The sequence below is a fragment of the Oncorhynchus mykiss genome, chromosome 19 (genome assembly GCF_013265735.2).
Source record: "Oncorhynchus mykiss isolate Arlee chromosome 19, USDA_OmykA_1.1, whole genome shotgun sequence".
NCBI classification, from domain to species: domain Eukaryota; kingdom Metazoa; phylum Chordata; class Actinopteri; order Salmoniformes; family Salmonidae; genus Oncorhynchus; species Oncorhynchus mykiss.
Window position 1 is genome coordinate 37,436,227 of NC_048583.1, and position 15,369 is coordinate 37,451,595.

General features: G+C 43.8%; 1 protein-coding gene across 3 annotated transcripts in view; it reads left to right on the forward strand.

The window, feature by feature from the left end:
• The window catches only part of dph6 (diphthamine biosynthesis 6), a 90,245-nt gene that overhangs the window by 62,815 nt on the left and 12,061 nt on the right, over positions 1-15,369 (forward strand). For 2 of the 3 annotated variants that reach the window (XM_036954735.1, XM_036954736.1), the window contains exons 14-15: positions 3,644-4,040; positions 8,355-8,694. In XM_036954735.1, the coding sequence (XP_036810630.1) occupies positions 3,644-4,040; positions 8,355-8,512 (555 nt within the window). In that variant the 3' untranslated portion in view covers positions 8,513-8,694. Of the gene's footprint in view, positions 1-3,643; positions 4,041-8,354; positions 8,695-15,369 lie in introns of those variants that run through there. The other variant, XM_036954737.1, reaches the window with a different exon arrangement.

Below are 15,369 nucleotides of genomic sequence, written 5' to 3' on the forward strand. Positions count from 1 at the left end.
CAGAGACTGGGGAATAACTCACCCTCTCCTTTATTCACTCACACACACAAGGCTCAGGACTGGCTGAGTGCACCTGCAGTAAATGGGATCTTTATGTTCTTGGTACCTGTATTTTACTGTGTGCTTTTTACCTGCTATTTACTTAAAGTTCAACTTATAAATTCCATGGTAAAGTGGTCATTATTAAACTTTTTATAAGATAATGATGTAAACTACAAAGGGTAAAGCTCCAGGGCCAGTTTTTGGATGTGGATTGTCTTACCCATTGTCTTTGTCAGTAGCTATTGATTCACACTAGAGACACCTGATGAGGTGGCTCAGCACAGAAACCACATTTTGACCCATGCAATTAGCTACATAGGAAACCAATAGACCCTGAATCCACCCCTGACTAAAACCAGGCTCACTTTGAGTAAAAGTGTCTTCTCTTGTTAGTTTCAACAACTTGACTCCCAGGTCGCACTCACTTTTACCTGACCAGCTCCTGCAGCCTGTCAAGCAACACTAAAACCCTCTTGCCATTCATTTTCAGAGTGACGAATAATAACGGCCGAGAACATTTATCCCGTTTACCTCCGGCGTCGTGCACAAACGTAACCAGCAATCAGAGCTGTGATGAGGTGGGAGACATCAGGCTGCTGAGGCAGAAGGAAGCACAGCCGCGTGGCTCCGTGTTGTTGTTGTGCGTTGATCATTTCTCTAATCAGGTGGACGGGGAAGCTCGCAGGGGTTAATTGGGAGCACGCCGGAGCCGCCTCGCTTGTGAAATCGTATTTATGGCGCGTCGAACCGCGAGGTCAGTGTGTGAGTGTGATGAATAAGGAGGTGTGCATGCAATGCGTCTGTAATTGTTAGCCAGTCTTCTCAGTTGGACAACAGGACTGGAAAACACGGCGACTTCTTTTGTGTTGATGCCAATTGATTTTCTCCTAGTTATTAGTTAGGCTAAACCTTTGGTATTCATGAATGCACATTATGTGATGTGTGATCGAATGGCAATTTCCATCATAAGAAGTTACACAAGATCACAGTGTGAAGTCAAGTGCCATGCTATGGTCGTTTTCTGTGTTTGTCTGAATCCTGGCTTGAGTGTTCTGTAGTAGGCCCTCTTTATGGTATCCATCAATCTCCTTCTAACTCCATGGGTACCCCCACACACCTAAACATATAGGCCCTTATATAATAAGGGTTCCTCTCACTCCCTCCTGTATATCCCCTCTCCTCCCTTTAACCCTGTTTTGCCCCCTCTCTTCAGGGGGGAGCTGTTAGTGTTAGCTAACCTAACGCACCTCCAACACCACAGCAGCAGTAGACAGGCTTTGGTTTATACAAGTGGCCCCAGGGCTACAGCCAGCCAGCCAGCCTGCAGAGGAAACGGAGAGACGAGAGGGGGGATATTGTGGGGACTGGTGGCCCACTGCTACACCCTGCCTGTAGAGGGAACAGAAAGAGAGAAGAGGAGAGGGGGATAATGTGGATACTGGAGGCCCACGTCTCTCAGGTAGCCACACAGAGGAGAGGAGAGCCAGGCAGCCCCAGCCACGCGCTGAAGGCCTCCCGCTGGGCAGGAAATGTAGGGGAACTGCCTAAGCGGCTAGGCCCCATCAGCTCCCTGCTGCTCGCCGGCTTTACACCACTTCCTTATTACGGTGTTTACCGTTCGCCTTTCACGCCTCTCTGGTCCCCAGCCCTGCGCCAAGCATCTGTGAGAGAGAAGGAGCGGGGGAAAGGAAGGAGGGAGTTAAAAGAAACATGGTGGAAAGCAGGTCACACCCTCCTTCGACAGTGGCTGAGTGAGTTCCAGATTTTCAGAGTGCGAGAGAGAGAGAGGGGGGTTGTGCTAGTGAGCCAACTGAATGAAGGGATGAAGTAATGTGATGTATTGCATTATGGAGAAACCAGCATTAAAGAGCAGGGCTGCCCCAATCACACGTACATACACACCATGTCACACACACAAACTCTACTGAAGGCACTCAGCTCAGTCATATATCACAATGTGTCACCTCTATATTTTATTGGATTCAGTTAATACATTATTTCTAGTCAGGCAGGGGGTGTCAGGTGGGTAGAGTGCTTTCACTCCTGACAGCAGGGAGACACACTACAACAATGAAGTACTGACTACAAACACAGACTGAAACATCACCACCAACTGAAACACTGAAATCACAGGGAAGGAAACAATATTCTCAGAAAGGACCAAATGTACTGCACCAAGCGCTCTCTGTTCATGTAACATTTGGAGAGATAAATAAATAAAGGAGTTGATTTAACCACCTCAGACAAGTCTGGGAGGAAAAACAAAGTCTGGAAGTTTAGATCTGTGTGACCGTCTGCAGTGATCGGCCAGAGGCTAGAGTACCGTAGCATCGACATCGAGGTTCTCTGTCGTCTCACTGGGTACAGTACCTCAGCACCCTGGGCCAACAGGATGGCCTTTAAGCCTGGTTAAGCAGGGCTCTTCTCCCCCCTGTCCCCCTCACCACCCCATCCCTCCCTTCTCCCAGAGCAATGAGTATTGACAAGTGTAGACCTGGGCCCCTCCAGGAGAATACTTTGCTGCGCGCTAAGTGCTAATCTAACATTTATCAAAGCAGATGCTACATGTATCGTGTCACACCACACAACACCACACAGGCCTGCCGTCCCTGTCACACTTATTGTTCCCTGTTGTTGTTATTATTCACCATCACCACTAGCTAGGGCTTCACAGTGAAGAAATGGAGCAAACAAATTTAGGCTCTCCTCTTTAGGTCCCCCCCCATCGTCCTTCTTCCCTCTCCAAGGCGAGAGGTTGGCTGTTGATACACAATTAGGCCTTAGCTAAAGTTTAATCTGGAGGTAAGTGGTGCAGGCGTTCATGTAGCTGGCATGTTGGGTCGCGATGGGTTTGTTTATCGAGGGGGACAAAGAGGCCGCTCGTCTGCTCTTGTCAATGATTTTTTGTGTGAGTGAATTACAAAATAAAGTGTATGTAACCTGTTATTATTCTGCACTTACGAAGTGGGGTGTAAGTGGATGAAAATTGATCCAGCAAATTGAAAAGGGGGTTAAGTGTTTTTGTCCTATCGACTCCAGCCGAAATGACTTGTATAAAACGCTCATTTCTCTCCCATTAGCAGATGAGGGCCGCAGCCAAGTATTATTTGAGGGCTACATTGTGCCGCGAGCTGGCAGAAGACATTTTGTAGCTGATAATTGCCCACTGACACTGTCTGGAGGGGGAAAACAGATTTGAACTCTGCAAATGTAATCATTTGAAGCCATCACGGCAGTTTTCTGCTAAATGTGGAAGGGTGATTGGTGAAATAGTGTGAAATGGCCACAGCATGAATCATGATCTCCTTGGAAACGATGAAAAGGGCTTCTTTGAAAGAACCTGTCATGTTATCAGATGGACTTATATGCGCTGTTGTTGATGGATAGCTGTGTCGGCATCCATATATGTTTGTTTGACAAATGATTATTGTCCATACCCTGGAATATAACCCAGGCTTACCTTTCCATCTCAAATCTTCCTCATGTTCCTCTGACACCCTGCATATCCTTTCTCTCAGGTATTGAATATACAAATAATTATCTTTGTGATAAAATGTGCATTAATTGTCTCAAATATAAAGGGCACCTTTCTATATTGCAGGAGGAATCATTCGGGGAGCAAGAGATTCAGAGTGGACCCTTGGTGGTTACCGTGGTCCCTGCCTTACCCAGGGGAGCGGCTGTGGAACTGCACGTCATTGCTGCCCACGACGACCCCAGACACAGGACTTCCTGTCACATGACTACTGAGGTGGCGTGTGGAACCATAGAATGTCATGCCATGCTGTCCAGCGATAGCCAGTGTGCCACTGTATCCTTGGCACTGATGGTGCCCAGCTCTGCACCAGCTGTCTCAGGGGTGGAAGGGGAGATACTGGGGGCACTGGTTGCTACCCTTCAGAGTGCCATGCAGAAGATTGGTGGTGGCGGGATCTCTCCACTGTGTGCCAGGGTGTTCTACAAGTGTAACAGTGCTCTGGCTGGACAGCTTGTAACAGGTAGGTAAAACCACACACTCTACACTGCTCGCTCCTCAATACATGTTTAAACATTTTCAAATTCAAATTAATTTGAGTTAAATACAATTAAAAAATGTTGGTATAAGGTGATCTTTATGTTACTAAGATCTTATATTAAGCAACCGAGATTAAGCAACCGAGATTGGGTAACTGTCCGCCTAAAACAGTGGTATTCCCCCCAAAATAGTGGAGAACCCTTTTTTCCCCCTGAAATTTATGGAGACCCCATTTTTCCACCAATAATTTCTTGTGACCCCACCCCACCCCCAAAACAATTTTAACAACAAAATGAATTGCATTTTCATCTTAAAGAAACAAATACATATACTCCATACAATAAAAAATGACATATTATCTTTCTCAAAAACCTTTGTCCCATACAATAATCTGTACTCTACATTTTTTGTTACGAATAAAACAATATATATACAGTTCCAGTGAAAAGTTAGAACACACCTACTCATTCAAGGGGTTTTCTTTATTTTTACTATTTTCTACATTGTAGAATAATACTGAAGACATCTAATCTATGAAATAACACATTGAATCAAAAAAATGTAAAACAAAGCACAATATATTTGATATTTAGGGACCTTCCGGGTGGCGCAGTGGTCTAAGGCACTGCATCGCAGTGCTAGCTGTGCCACCAGAGACTCTGGGTTCGAGCCCAGGATTCTTCTAAGTAGCCACCGTTTGTCTTGATGACAGCTTTGCACAATCTTGGCATTCTTTCAACTAGCTTCACCTGGACTGCTTTTCCAAAATTTTTTAAGGAGTTCCCACATATGCTGAGCACTTATTGGCTGCTTTTCCTCTTCTCTGCAGTCCAACTCATCCCAAATCATCTCAATTGGGTTGAGGTCGGGGTGATTGTGAGGTCGGGGTGATTGTGGAGGTTACACAGCTTACACAGCCTGGAGGTGTGTCCTGTTGAAAACAAATGCTAATCCCACTAAGCATAAACCAGATGGGATGGCGTAACGCTGCAGAATGCTGTAGTAGCCACACTGGTTACCGCCTTGAATTCTAAATAAATCACTGACAGTGTCACCAGCAAAACACCATCACACCTCCTCCTCCATGCTTCACGGTGGGAATCACACATGCGGAGATCATCATCCTTTCACCTACTCTCACAAAGACACGGCGGTTGGAACAAAAAATCTAAAATTTGGACTCATCAGACCGAAGGACAGATTTCCACCGGTCTAATGTCCATTGCTTGTGTTTCATGGCCCAAGCAAGTATCTTCTTATTACTTGTGTCCTTTAGTCAATTAATCAATCAAATGTATTTATAAAGCCCTTCTTACATTAGCTGATGTCACAAAGTGCTGTACAGAAACCCAGCCTAAAACCCCAAACAGCAAGCAATGCAGGTGTAAAAGCAAGGTGGCTAGGAAAAACTCCCTAGAAAGGCCAGAACCTAAGAAGAAACCTAGAGAGGAACCAGGCTATGAGGGGTGGCCAGTTCTCTTCTGGCTGTGCCGGGTGGAGATTATAACAGAACATGGCCAAGATGTTCAATTGCTCATAGATGCCCAGCAGGGTCAAATAATAATAATCACAGTGGTTGTCGAGGGTGCAACAGGTCAGCACCTCAGGAGTAAATGTCCGTTGGCTTTTCATATCCGATCATTCAGAGTATCTCTACCGCTCCTACTATTTCTAGAGAGTTGAAAACAGCAGGTCTGGGACTGGTAGCACGTCCGGTGAACAGGTCAGGGTTCCATAGACGCAGGCAGAACAGTTGAAACTGGAGCAGCAGCACGGCCAGGTGGACTGGGGACAGCAAGGAGTCATCAGGCCAGGTAGTCCTGAGGCATGGTCCTAGGGCTCAGGTCCTCAGAAAGAAAGAAAGAAAAATAGAAAGAAAGAAAGAAAAATAGAAAGAGAGAGCGAATTAGAGAGAGCATACCTACATTCACACAGGACACCGGATAAGACAGGATACATTTTCCAGATATAGCAGACTGACCCTAGCCCCCCGACACATAAACTACTGAAGGATAAATACTGGAGGCTGAGACAGGAGTGGTCAGGAGACACTGTGGCCCCATCCTACGATACCCCCGGACTGGGCCAAACAGGCAGGATATAACCCCGCCCACTTTGCCAAAGCACAGCCACCACAACACTAGAGGGATATCTTCAACCACCAACTTACCATCCTTAGACAAGGCCAAGTATAGCCCACAAAGATCTCCGCCAAGGCACAACCCAAGGGGGGGCGTTAACCCGGACAAGAAGATCACATCAGTGACTCAACCCACTCAAGTGACGCACCCCTCCTAGGGAAGGCATGGAAGAGCACCAGTAAGCCAGTGACTCAGCCCCTGTAATCGTGTTAGAGGCAGAGAATCCCAGTGGCGAGAGGGGAACCGGCCAGGCAGAGACAGCAAGGGCGGTTCGTTGCTCCAGTGCCTTTCCGTTCACCTTCACACTCCTGGGCCAGACTACACTCAATCATAGGACCTACTGAAGAGATGAGTCTTCAATAAAGACTTAAAGGTTGAGACCGAGTCTGCGTCTCTCACATGGTAGGCAGACCATTTCATAAAAATGTAGCTCTATTTGAGAAAGCCCTGCCTCCAGCTGTTTGCTTAGAAATTCTAGGGACAGTAAGGAGGCCTGCGTGACCATAGCGTACGTGTAGATATGTATGGCAGGACCAAATTGGAAAGATATATAGGAGCAAGCCCATGTCATGATTTGTAGGTTAGCAGTAAAACCTTGAAATCAGCCCTTGCCTTAACAGGAAGCCAGTTTAGAGAGGCTTGCACTGGAGTAATATGATCAATTTTTGGGGTTTTAGTCAAGATTCTAGCAGCCGTGTTTAGCACTAACTGAAGCTTATTTAGTGCTTCAGTCTTATTTAGTCTTTAAATGTTCCGTATTGACTGAGCTCCATGTACTAAACTAATGATGGACTGTCAATTCTCTTTGCTTAATTGAGTTGTTCTTGCCATAATATGGACTTGGTATTTTGCCAAATAGGGCTATCTTCTGTATACCACAACACAACTGATTGGCTCAAACGCATTAAGAAGGAAAGAAATTCCACAAATGAACTTTTAACAATGTGCACCTGTTAATTGAAATGCAATCCAGGTAACTAATTGAGAGAAGATCAAGAGTGTGCAAAGCTGTCATCAATGCAAAGGGTGGTTACTTTGAACAATCTCAAATATATTTTGATTTGTTTAACACTTTTTTGGTCACTATATGATTCCACATGTGTTATTTAATAGTTTTGATGTCTTAACTTTTATTCTACAATGTAGAAAATAGTACAAATAAAGAAAAACCTTTGAATGAGTAGGTGTGTCCAAACTTTTGACTGGTTGGCGACCCCACTGCAGACACCAACTTTGAATATCACTGCCCTAAATAATGTTTGGGGTGACATTGGTAAAGATATTTCCATACATAAAGTTGTGAGAACAACGGTCTAGTAGAAACCAGTCTCTGGAGGGAAGCTCATCTTCCATTGTCTTTAATTATTGGGAGTCATTTGCTCTCTGTTGTTAAGAACAGCACTGGGGCTGGCTGCAACCTCTGTCATCATTATACTGTTATGCCACCATCTTACTCTCTCAGGATTCTGGTTCCTCATCAAGACAAATATGGAATGGTATTTATTTTCCCCTGCGAGACTCGTTTTGTCTTTAGAAAAGGTCCAACCAACACATTCATCAACCAGACACAGTTGAATCCACGCCAGACCCGACACTTTTACTGTCATTTCTCGGCCTTGACATGTTTTATTGGGGAGCATGAAATTATAATGTGATGAATAGGAATAAACATAGTCGACAACAATATGTCTGGACATAAACATGGGTGTTTGTTTTGTCACATAATTACATGATGGCAATTCATGAAAGGTCATCAGTTCTTGTTCTGAACATCTCAGGAGAGTTTGAAATCTACTCCGTTCACACAAAATAGTGCTGAAATTAAAGGATGCTCTGATATTTTAGTACTGCAATCGCGTTTGATATGAATATGGGCATATAATACAATGTTGTGTTTTAAAATGCAGCTATTTTAATGACGTTGTTGGATCTCAAATATGTAAAATAACACAAGGTCCTTTTGGTATTTTCTTGGTTTATACTGATTCACCAGAAAAATAAGTGTATTTATTTTACTTTTCACACAGACTTAAAAATGTTATTTTAAAAGTCCACAGCTTACCCCTCATTTCATATTTCTATGCTATGTGCTCAGACACTTCCCTTAAGCCAGTTATTGACTCATCATTGAACTGGAATCTGTTACCTTTCCTCAGCACGCACAGCCCCAGCCATGGCCTGGGAGAGGGCCTGTGGCCAGGCAGCCTTCATGGTTCACAGCCCAGCTCCGCGCCTAATGCTTTCCAAAAGTCAAGGAAGGAAAAGTAGCACCTCTGGCGCTAGCCGTCACAGCCACAAACTGCCACTGTTGTAGCGCAGTGTAATGCTGCTGAAAAATGGGACCCACCCCGAGTCACTATCGCTGCGCTTCACGGCTGATAGACAGACATATGCTCCAGATGAAACTTTTTACATGTTGTCTGAAGATGTTATTTACGTTACAGAGACTCAACAACCCCACATATGGCCTAGTTGTGTCAGATGATTTGCACTTCTAATGAAGTGATTTGTCTACTATTTAACAATATTCTTATAAAAACATTTCAAAAGACTTTAGTATGTTTTCGTTGTTTTCTATAAATTATGAGTAAAAATGCTGTTACAGATCCACTGAAATTTTGAAAGAAAGGCATCAATTGTTTCATAGAAAATCTATATTTGCAGTGCATTCGGAAAGTATTCAGACCCCTTGACTTTTCCATATTTTATTACGTTACAGACTTATTCTAAAATTCCTTTTATCATTTGTTTTACCCTCCTCAATCTACACACAATACCCCATAATGATGAAGCAAAAACTGTTTTTTAGAACTATTTGCAAATGTATAGAAAAAACAACTGAAATACACATTTACATAAGTATTCAGACCCTTCACTGTTGAAGCACCTTTTGCAGTGATTACAGCCTCGAGTCTTCTTGGGTGTGATGCTACAAGCTTGGCACACCTGTATTTGGGCAGTTTTTCCCATTCTTCTCTCCAGGTCCTCTCAAGCTATGTCAGGTTGGATGGGAAGCTTTGCAGCACAGCTATTTTCAGGTCTCTCCAGAGATGTTCGATCGGGTTCAAGTCCGGGCTGTGGCTGGGCCACTCAAGGTCATTCAGAGACTTGTCCCAAAGCCAGTCCTGCATTGTCTTGGATGTGTGCGTTGTTGTCCTGTTGGAAGACGAACCTTCGCACCAGTCTGACATCCTGAGCTTTCTGGAGCAGGCTTTCATCAAGGATCTCTCTGTACTTTGCCCCGTTCATCTTTCCATCGATCTTGACAAGTCTCCCAGTCCCTGCCACTGAAAAACATCCCCACAGCATGATGCTGCCACCATCATGCTTCACCGTAGGGATGCTCTCAAGTTTCCTCCAGACGTGACGCTTGACATTCAGGCTAAAGAGTTCAATCTTGGTTTCATCAGACCAGAGAATCTTGTTCCTCATGGTCTGAGAGTCTTCAGTTGCCTTTTGGCAAACTCAAAGCAGGCTGGCATGTGCCTTTTACTGAGGAGTGGCTTACGTCTGGCCACTCTACCATAAAGGCCTGATTGGTGGAGTGCTGCAGAGATGGTTGTCCTTCTGCAAGGTTCTCCCATCTCCACAGAGGAACTTTGGAGCTCTGTCAGAGTGACCATCAAGTTCTTAGTCACCTCCCTGACCAAGGCTCTTCTCACCCGATGGTTCAGTTTGGCCTGGCGGCCAGCTCTAGGAAGAGTCTTGGTGGTTCCAAATATATATATACAGTACCAGTCAAACGTTTGGACACACCTACTCATTCAAGGGTTTTGCTTTATTTTTGACTATTTATGACATTGTAGAATAATAGTGAAGACATCAAAACTATTAAATAACACATATGGAATAAAGTAGCCACCTTTTGCCTTGATGACACTCTTGAACACTCTTGGCATTCACTCAACCAGCTTCACCTGGAATACTTTTTCAACAGTCTTGAAGGAGTTCCCACATATGCTGAGAACTTGTTGGCTGCTTTTCCTTCACTCTGCGGTCCAACTCATCCTAAACCATCTCAATTTGGTTGAGGTCGGGTGATTGTGGAGGCCATGTCATCTGATGCAGCACTACATCAGTCTCCTTGGTCAAATAGCCCTTACACAGCCTGGAGGTGTGTTGGGTCATTGTCCTTTTGAAAACAAATGCTAGTCCCACTAAGCATAAACCAGATGGGATGGCGTAACGCTGCAGAATGCTGTAGTAGCCACACTGGTTACCACCTTGAATTCTAAATAAATCACTGACAGTGTCACCAGCAAAACACCATCACACCTCCTCCTCCATGCTTCACGGTGGGAATCACACATGCAGAGATCATCATCTTTTCACCTACTCTCACAAAGACACAGCGGTTGGAACAAAAAATCTCAAAGTTGGAATCATCAGACCAAAGGACAGATTTCCACCGGTCTAATGTCCATTGCTTGTGTTTCATGGCCCAAGCAAGTCTCTTCTTCTTATTGGTGTCCTTTAGGCATGGTTTCTTTGGAGCAATTTGACCATGAAGGCCTGATTCACGCAGTCTTCTTTGAACAGTTGATGTTGAGATGTGTCTGTTACTTGAACTCTGTGAAGCAATTATTTGGGCTGCAATCTGAGGTGCAGTTAACTCTAATGGACTTATCCTCTGCAGCAGAGGTAACTCTGGGTCTTCCTTTCCTGTGGCAGTCTCTTCGTGAGAGCCAGTTTCATCATAGCGCTTGATGGTTTTACGACTGCTCAAATCTTCCTCATTGGCTGACCTTCATGTCTTAAAGTAATGATGGACTGTCGATTCTCTTTGCTTATTTTAGCTGTTCTTGCCATAATATGGACTTGGTCTTTTACCAAATAGGACTTTCTTCCATATACCACCCCTACCGTGTCACAACACAACTGATTGACTCAAACGCATTGAGAAGGAAGGAAATTCCACAAATTAACTTTTAACAATGTGCACCTGTTAATTGAAATACATTCCAGGTAACTAATTGAGAGAATGCCAAAAGTGTGCAAAGCTGTCATCAAGGCAAAGGGTGGCAACTTTGAAGAATCTAAAAAAAATAATATATATATATATATATATATATATATATATATATATATATATATATATATTTATTTTTTATTTATTTTTTTAACATTTATATACACACACACTACCGTTCAAAAGTTTGGGGTCAATTAGACATTTCCTTGTTTTTGAAAGATAAGCACAGCTGATTTTTTTAATGGAATATCCACATAGGCGTACAGAGGCCCATTATCAGCAACCATCACTCCTGTGTTCCAATGGCACGTTGTGTTAGCTAATCCAAGTTTATCATTTTAAATGGTTTATTGATCATTAAATCAAATTAATTTGTATTAGTCACATTCGCTGAATACAACAGACCTTACAGTGATATGCTTACTTACGAGCCCCTAACCAACAATGCAGTTAAAAAAATATGGTTAAGAATAAGAAATACATTTAACAAATAATTAAAGAGCAGCAGTAAAATAACAATAGCGAGACTATATACAGGGGGGTACTGGTACAGAGTCAATGTGCGGGAGCACAGGTTAGTTGAGGTAATATGTACATGTAGGTAGAGTTGTTAAAGTGACTGTGCATAGATGATAACAACAGAGAGTAGCAGCGGTGTAAAGGAGGTGCAATGCAAGTAGTCTGGGTAGACATTTGATTAGATGGCTTAGGGGTTGAAGCTGTTTAGAAGCCTCTTGGACCTAGATTTGGCACTCCGGTACCACTTGCCGTGCGGTAGCAGAGAGAACAGTCTATGACTAAGGTGGCTGGAGTCTTTGACAATTTGTAAGGCCTTCCTCTGACACCGCCTGGTATAGAGGTCCTGGATGGCAGGAAGCGTGGCCCCAGTGATGTACTGGGCCGTTGGCACGACCCTCTGTAATGCCTTGCTGTTGGTCGCTGAGCAGTTGCCATACCAGGCAGTGATGCAACCATGCTCTCGATGGTGCAGCTGTAGAACCTTTTGAGGATCTGAGGACCCATGCCAAATCTTTTCAGTCTCCTGAGGGGGAATAGGTTTTGTTGTGCCCTCTTCACGACTGTCTTGGTGTGCTTGGACCATGTTAGTTTGTTGGTGTTGTGGACACCAAGGAACTTGAAGCTCTCAGCCTGCTCCACTGCAGCCCCGTCGATGAGAATGGGGGCGTGCTCGGTCCTCTTTTTCCTGTAGTCCACAATCATCTCCTTTGTCTTGATCATGTTGAGGGAGAGGTTGTTGTCCTGGCACCACACGGCCAGGTCTCTGACCTCCTCTCTATAGGCTGTCTCGTCGTTGGCGGTGAGTGTTTAGTCTCAGGGTCCTTAGTTTATTGATGAGCTTTGAGGGCACTATGGTGTTGAAAGCTGAGCTGTCGTCAATGAATACAATTCTCACATAGGTGTTCATTTTGTCCAGGTGGGAAAAGTCTGTATGCAATAGAGATTGCATCATCTGTGGATCTGTTGTGGTGGTATGCAAATTGGATTGGGTCTAGTGTTTCTGGGATAATGGTGTTGATGTGAGCCATGACCAGCCTTTCAAAGCACGTCATTAGAAAACCCTTGTGCAATTATGTTAGCACAGCTGAAAACTGTTGCCCCGGTGCACAACCTAGCAAGAGGACAGGTACATTAGAGTGTCTAGTTTGAGAAACAGACGCCTCACAAGTCCTCACCTGGCAGCTTCCTTAAATAGTACCCGCAAAACACCAGTCTCAACGTCAACAGTGAAGAGGTGACTCCGGTATGCTGGCCTAGGCAGAGAAAAAGCCATATCTCAGACTGGCCAATAAAAATAAAATATTAAAAAGAACACAGACACTGGACAAAGGAAGATTGGAAAAAAGTGTTATGAACAGACAAATCTAAGTTTGAGGTGTTCGGATCACAAAGAAGAAGATTCATGAGAAGCAGAAAAAAATGAAAATATGCTGGAGGAGTGCTTGACACCATCTGTCAAGCATGGTGGAAGCAATGTGATGGTCTGGGGGTGCTTTGGTGGTGGTAAAGTGAGATATTTGTACAGGGTAAAATGTATCTTGAAGACGGAAGGCTATCACTCCATTTTGCAACGCCATGCCATACCCTGTGGACGGCGCTTAATTGGAGCCAATTTCCTCCTACAACAGGACGATGACCCAAAGCACAGCTCCAAACAATGCAAGAACTATTTAGGGAAGAAGCAGTCAGCTGGTATTCTGTCTATAATGGAGTGGCCAGCACAGTCACCGGATCTCAACCCTATTGAGCTGTTGTGGGAGCAGCTTGACCGTATGTACGTAAGAAGTGCCCATCAAGCCAATCCAACTTGTGGGAGGAGCTTCAGGAAGCATGGGGTGAAATCTCTTCAGATTACCTCAACAAATTGACAACTAGAATGCCAAAGGTTTGCAAGGCTGTAATTGCTGCAAATGGAGGATTCTTTGATGAAGCAAAGTTTGAAGGACACAGTTATTATTTCAATTAAAAATCATTATTTATAACCTTGTCAACGTCTTATTCATTTTTCAACTCATTTAATGTATGTTTTCGTGGAGAACAAGGACATTTCTAAGTGACCCCAAACGTGTGTGTGTATGTATGTATGTATGTATGTATACAGTGCCTTGCGAAAGTATTCGGCCCCCTTGAACTTTGCGACCTTTTGCCTCATTTCAGGCTTCAAACATAAAGATATAAAACTGTATTTTTTTGTGAAGAATCAACAACAAGTGGGACACAATCATGAAGTGGAACGACATTTACTGGATATTTCAAACTTTTTTAACAAATCAAAAACTGAAAAATTGGGCGTGCAAAATTATTCAGCCCCTTTACTTTCAGTGCAGCAAACTCTCTCCAGAAGTTCAGTGAGGATCTCTGAATGATCCAATGTTGACCTAAATGACTAATGATGATAAATACAATCCACCTGTCTGTAATCAAGTCTCCGTATAAATGCACCTGCACTGTGATAGTCTCAGAGGTCCGTTAAAAGCGCAGAGAGCATCATGAAGAACAAGGAACACACCAGGCAGGTCCGAGATACTGTTGTGAAGAAGTTTAAAGCCGGATTTGGATACAAACATATTTCCCAAGCTTTAAACATCCCAAGGAGCACTGTGCAAGCGATAATATTGAAATGGAAGGAGTATCAGACCACTGCAAATCTACCAAGACCTGGCCGTCCCTCTAAACTTTCAGCTCATACAAGGAGAAGACTGATCAGAGATGCAGCCAAGAGGCCCATGATCACTCTGGATGAACTGCAGAGATCTACAGCTGAGGTGGGAGACTCTGTCCATAGGACAACAATCAGTCGTATATTGCACAAATCTGGCCTTTATGGAGGAGTGGCAAGAAGAAAGCCATTTCTTAAAGATATCCATAAAAAGTGTTGTTTAAAGTTTGCCACAAGCCACCTGGGAGACACACCAAACATGTGGAAGAAGGTGCTCTGGTCAGATGAAACCAAAATTGAACTTTTTGGAAACAATGCAAAACGTTATGTTTGGCGTAAAAGCAACACAGCTTGAACACACCATCCCCACTGTCAAACATGGTGGTGGCAGCATCATGGTTTGGGCCTGCTTTTCTTCAGCAGGGACAGGGAAGATGGTTAAAATTGATGGGAAGATGGATGGAGCCAAATACAGACCATTCTGCAAGAAAACCTGATGGAGTCTGCAAAAGACCTGAGACTGGGACGGAGATTTGTCTTCCAACAAGACAATGATCCAAAACATAAAGCAAAATCTACAATGGAATGGTTCAAAAATAATCATATCCAGGTGTTAGAATGGCCAAGTCAAAGTCCAGACCTGAATCCAATCGAGAATCTGTGGAAAGAACTGAAAACTGCTGTTCACAAATGCTCTCCATCCAACCTCACTGAGCTCGAGCTGTTTTGCAAGGAGGAATGGGAAAAAATGTCAGTCTCTCGATGTGCAAAACTGATAGAGACATACCCCAAGCGACTTACAGCTGTAATCGCAGCAAAAGGTGGCGCTACAAAGTATTAACTTAAGGGGGCTGAATAATTTTGCACGCCCAATTTTTCAGTTTTTGATTTGTTAAAAAAGTTTGAAATATCCAATAAATGTCGTTCCACTTCATGATTGTGTCCCACTTGTTGTTGATTCTTCACAAAAAAATACAGTTTTATATCTTTATGTTTGAAGCCTGAAATGTGGCAAAAGGTC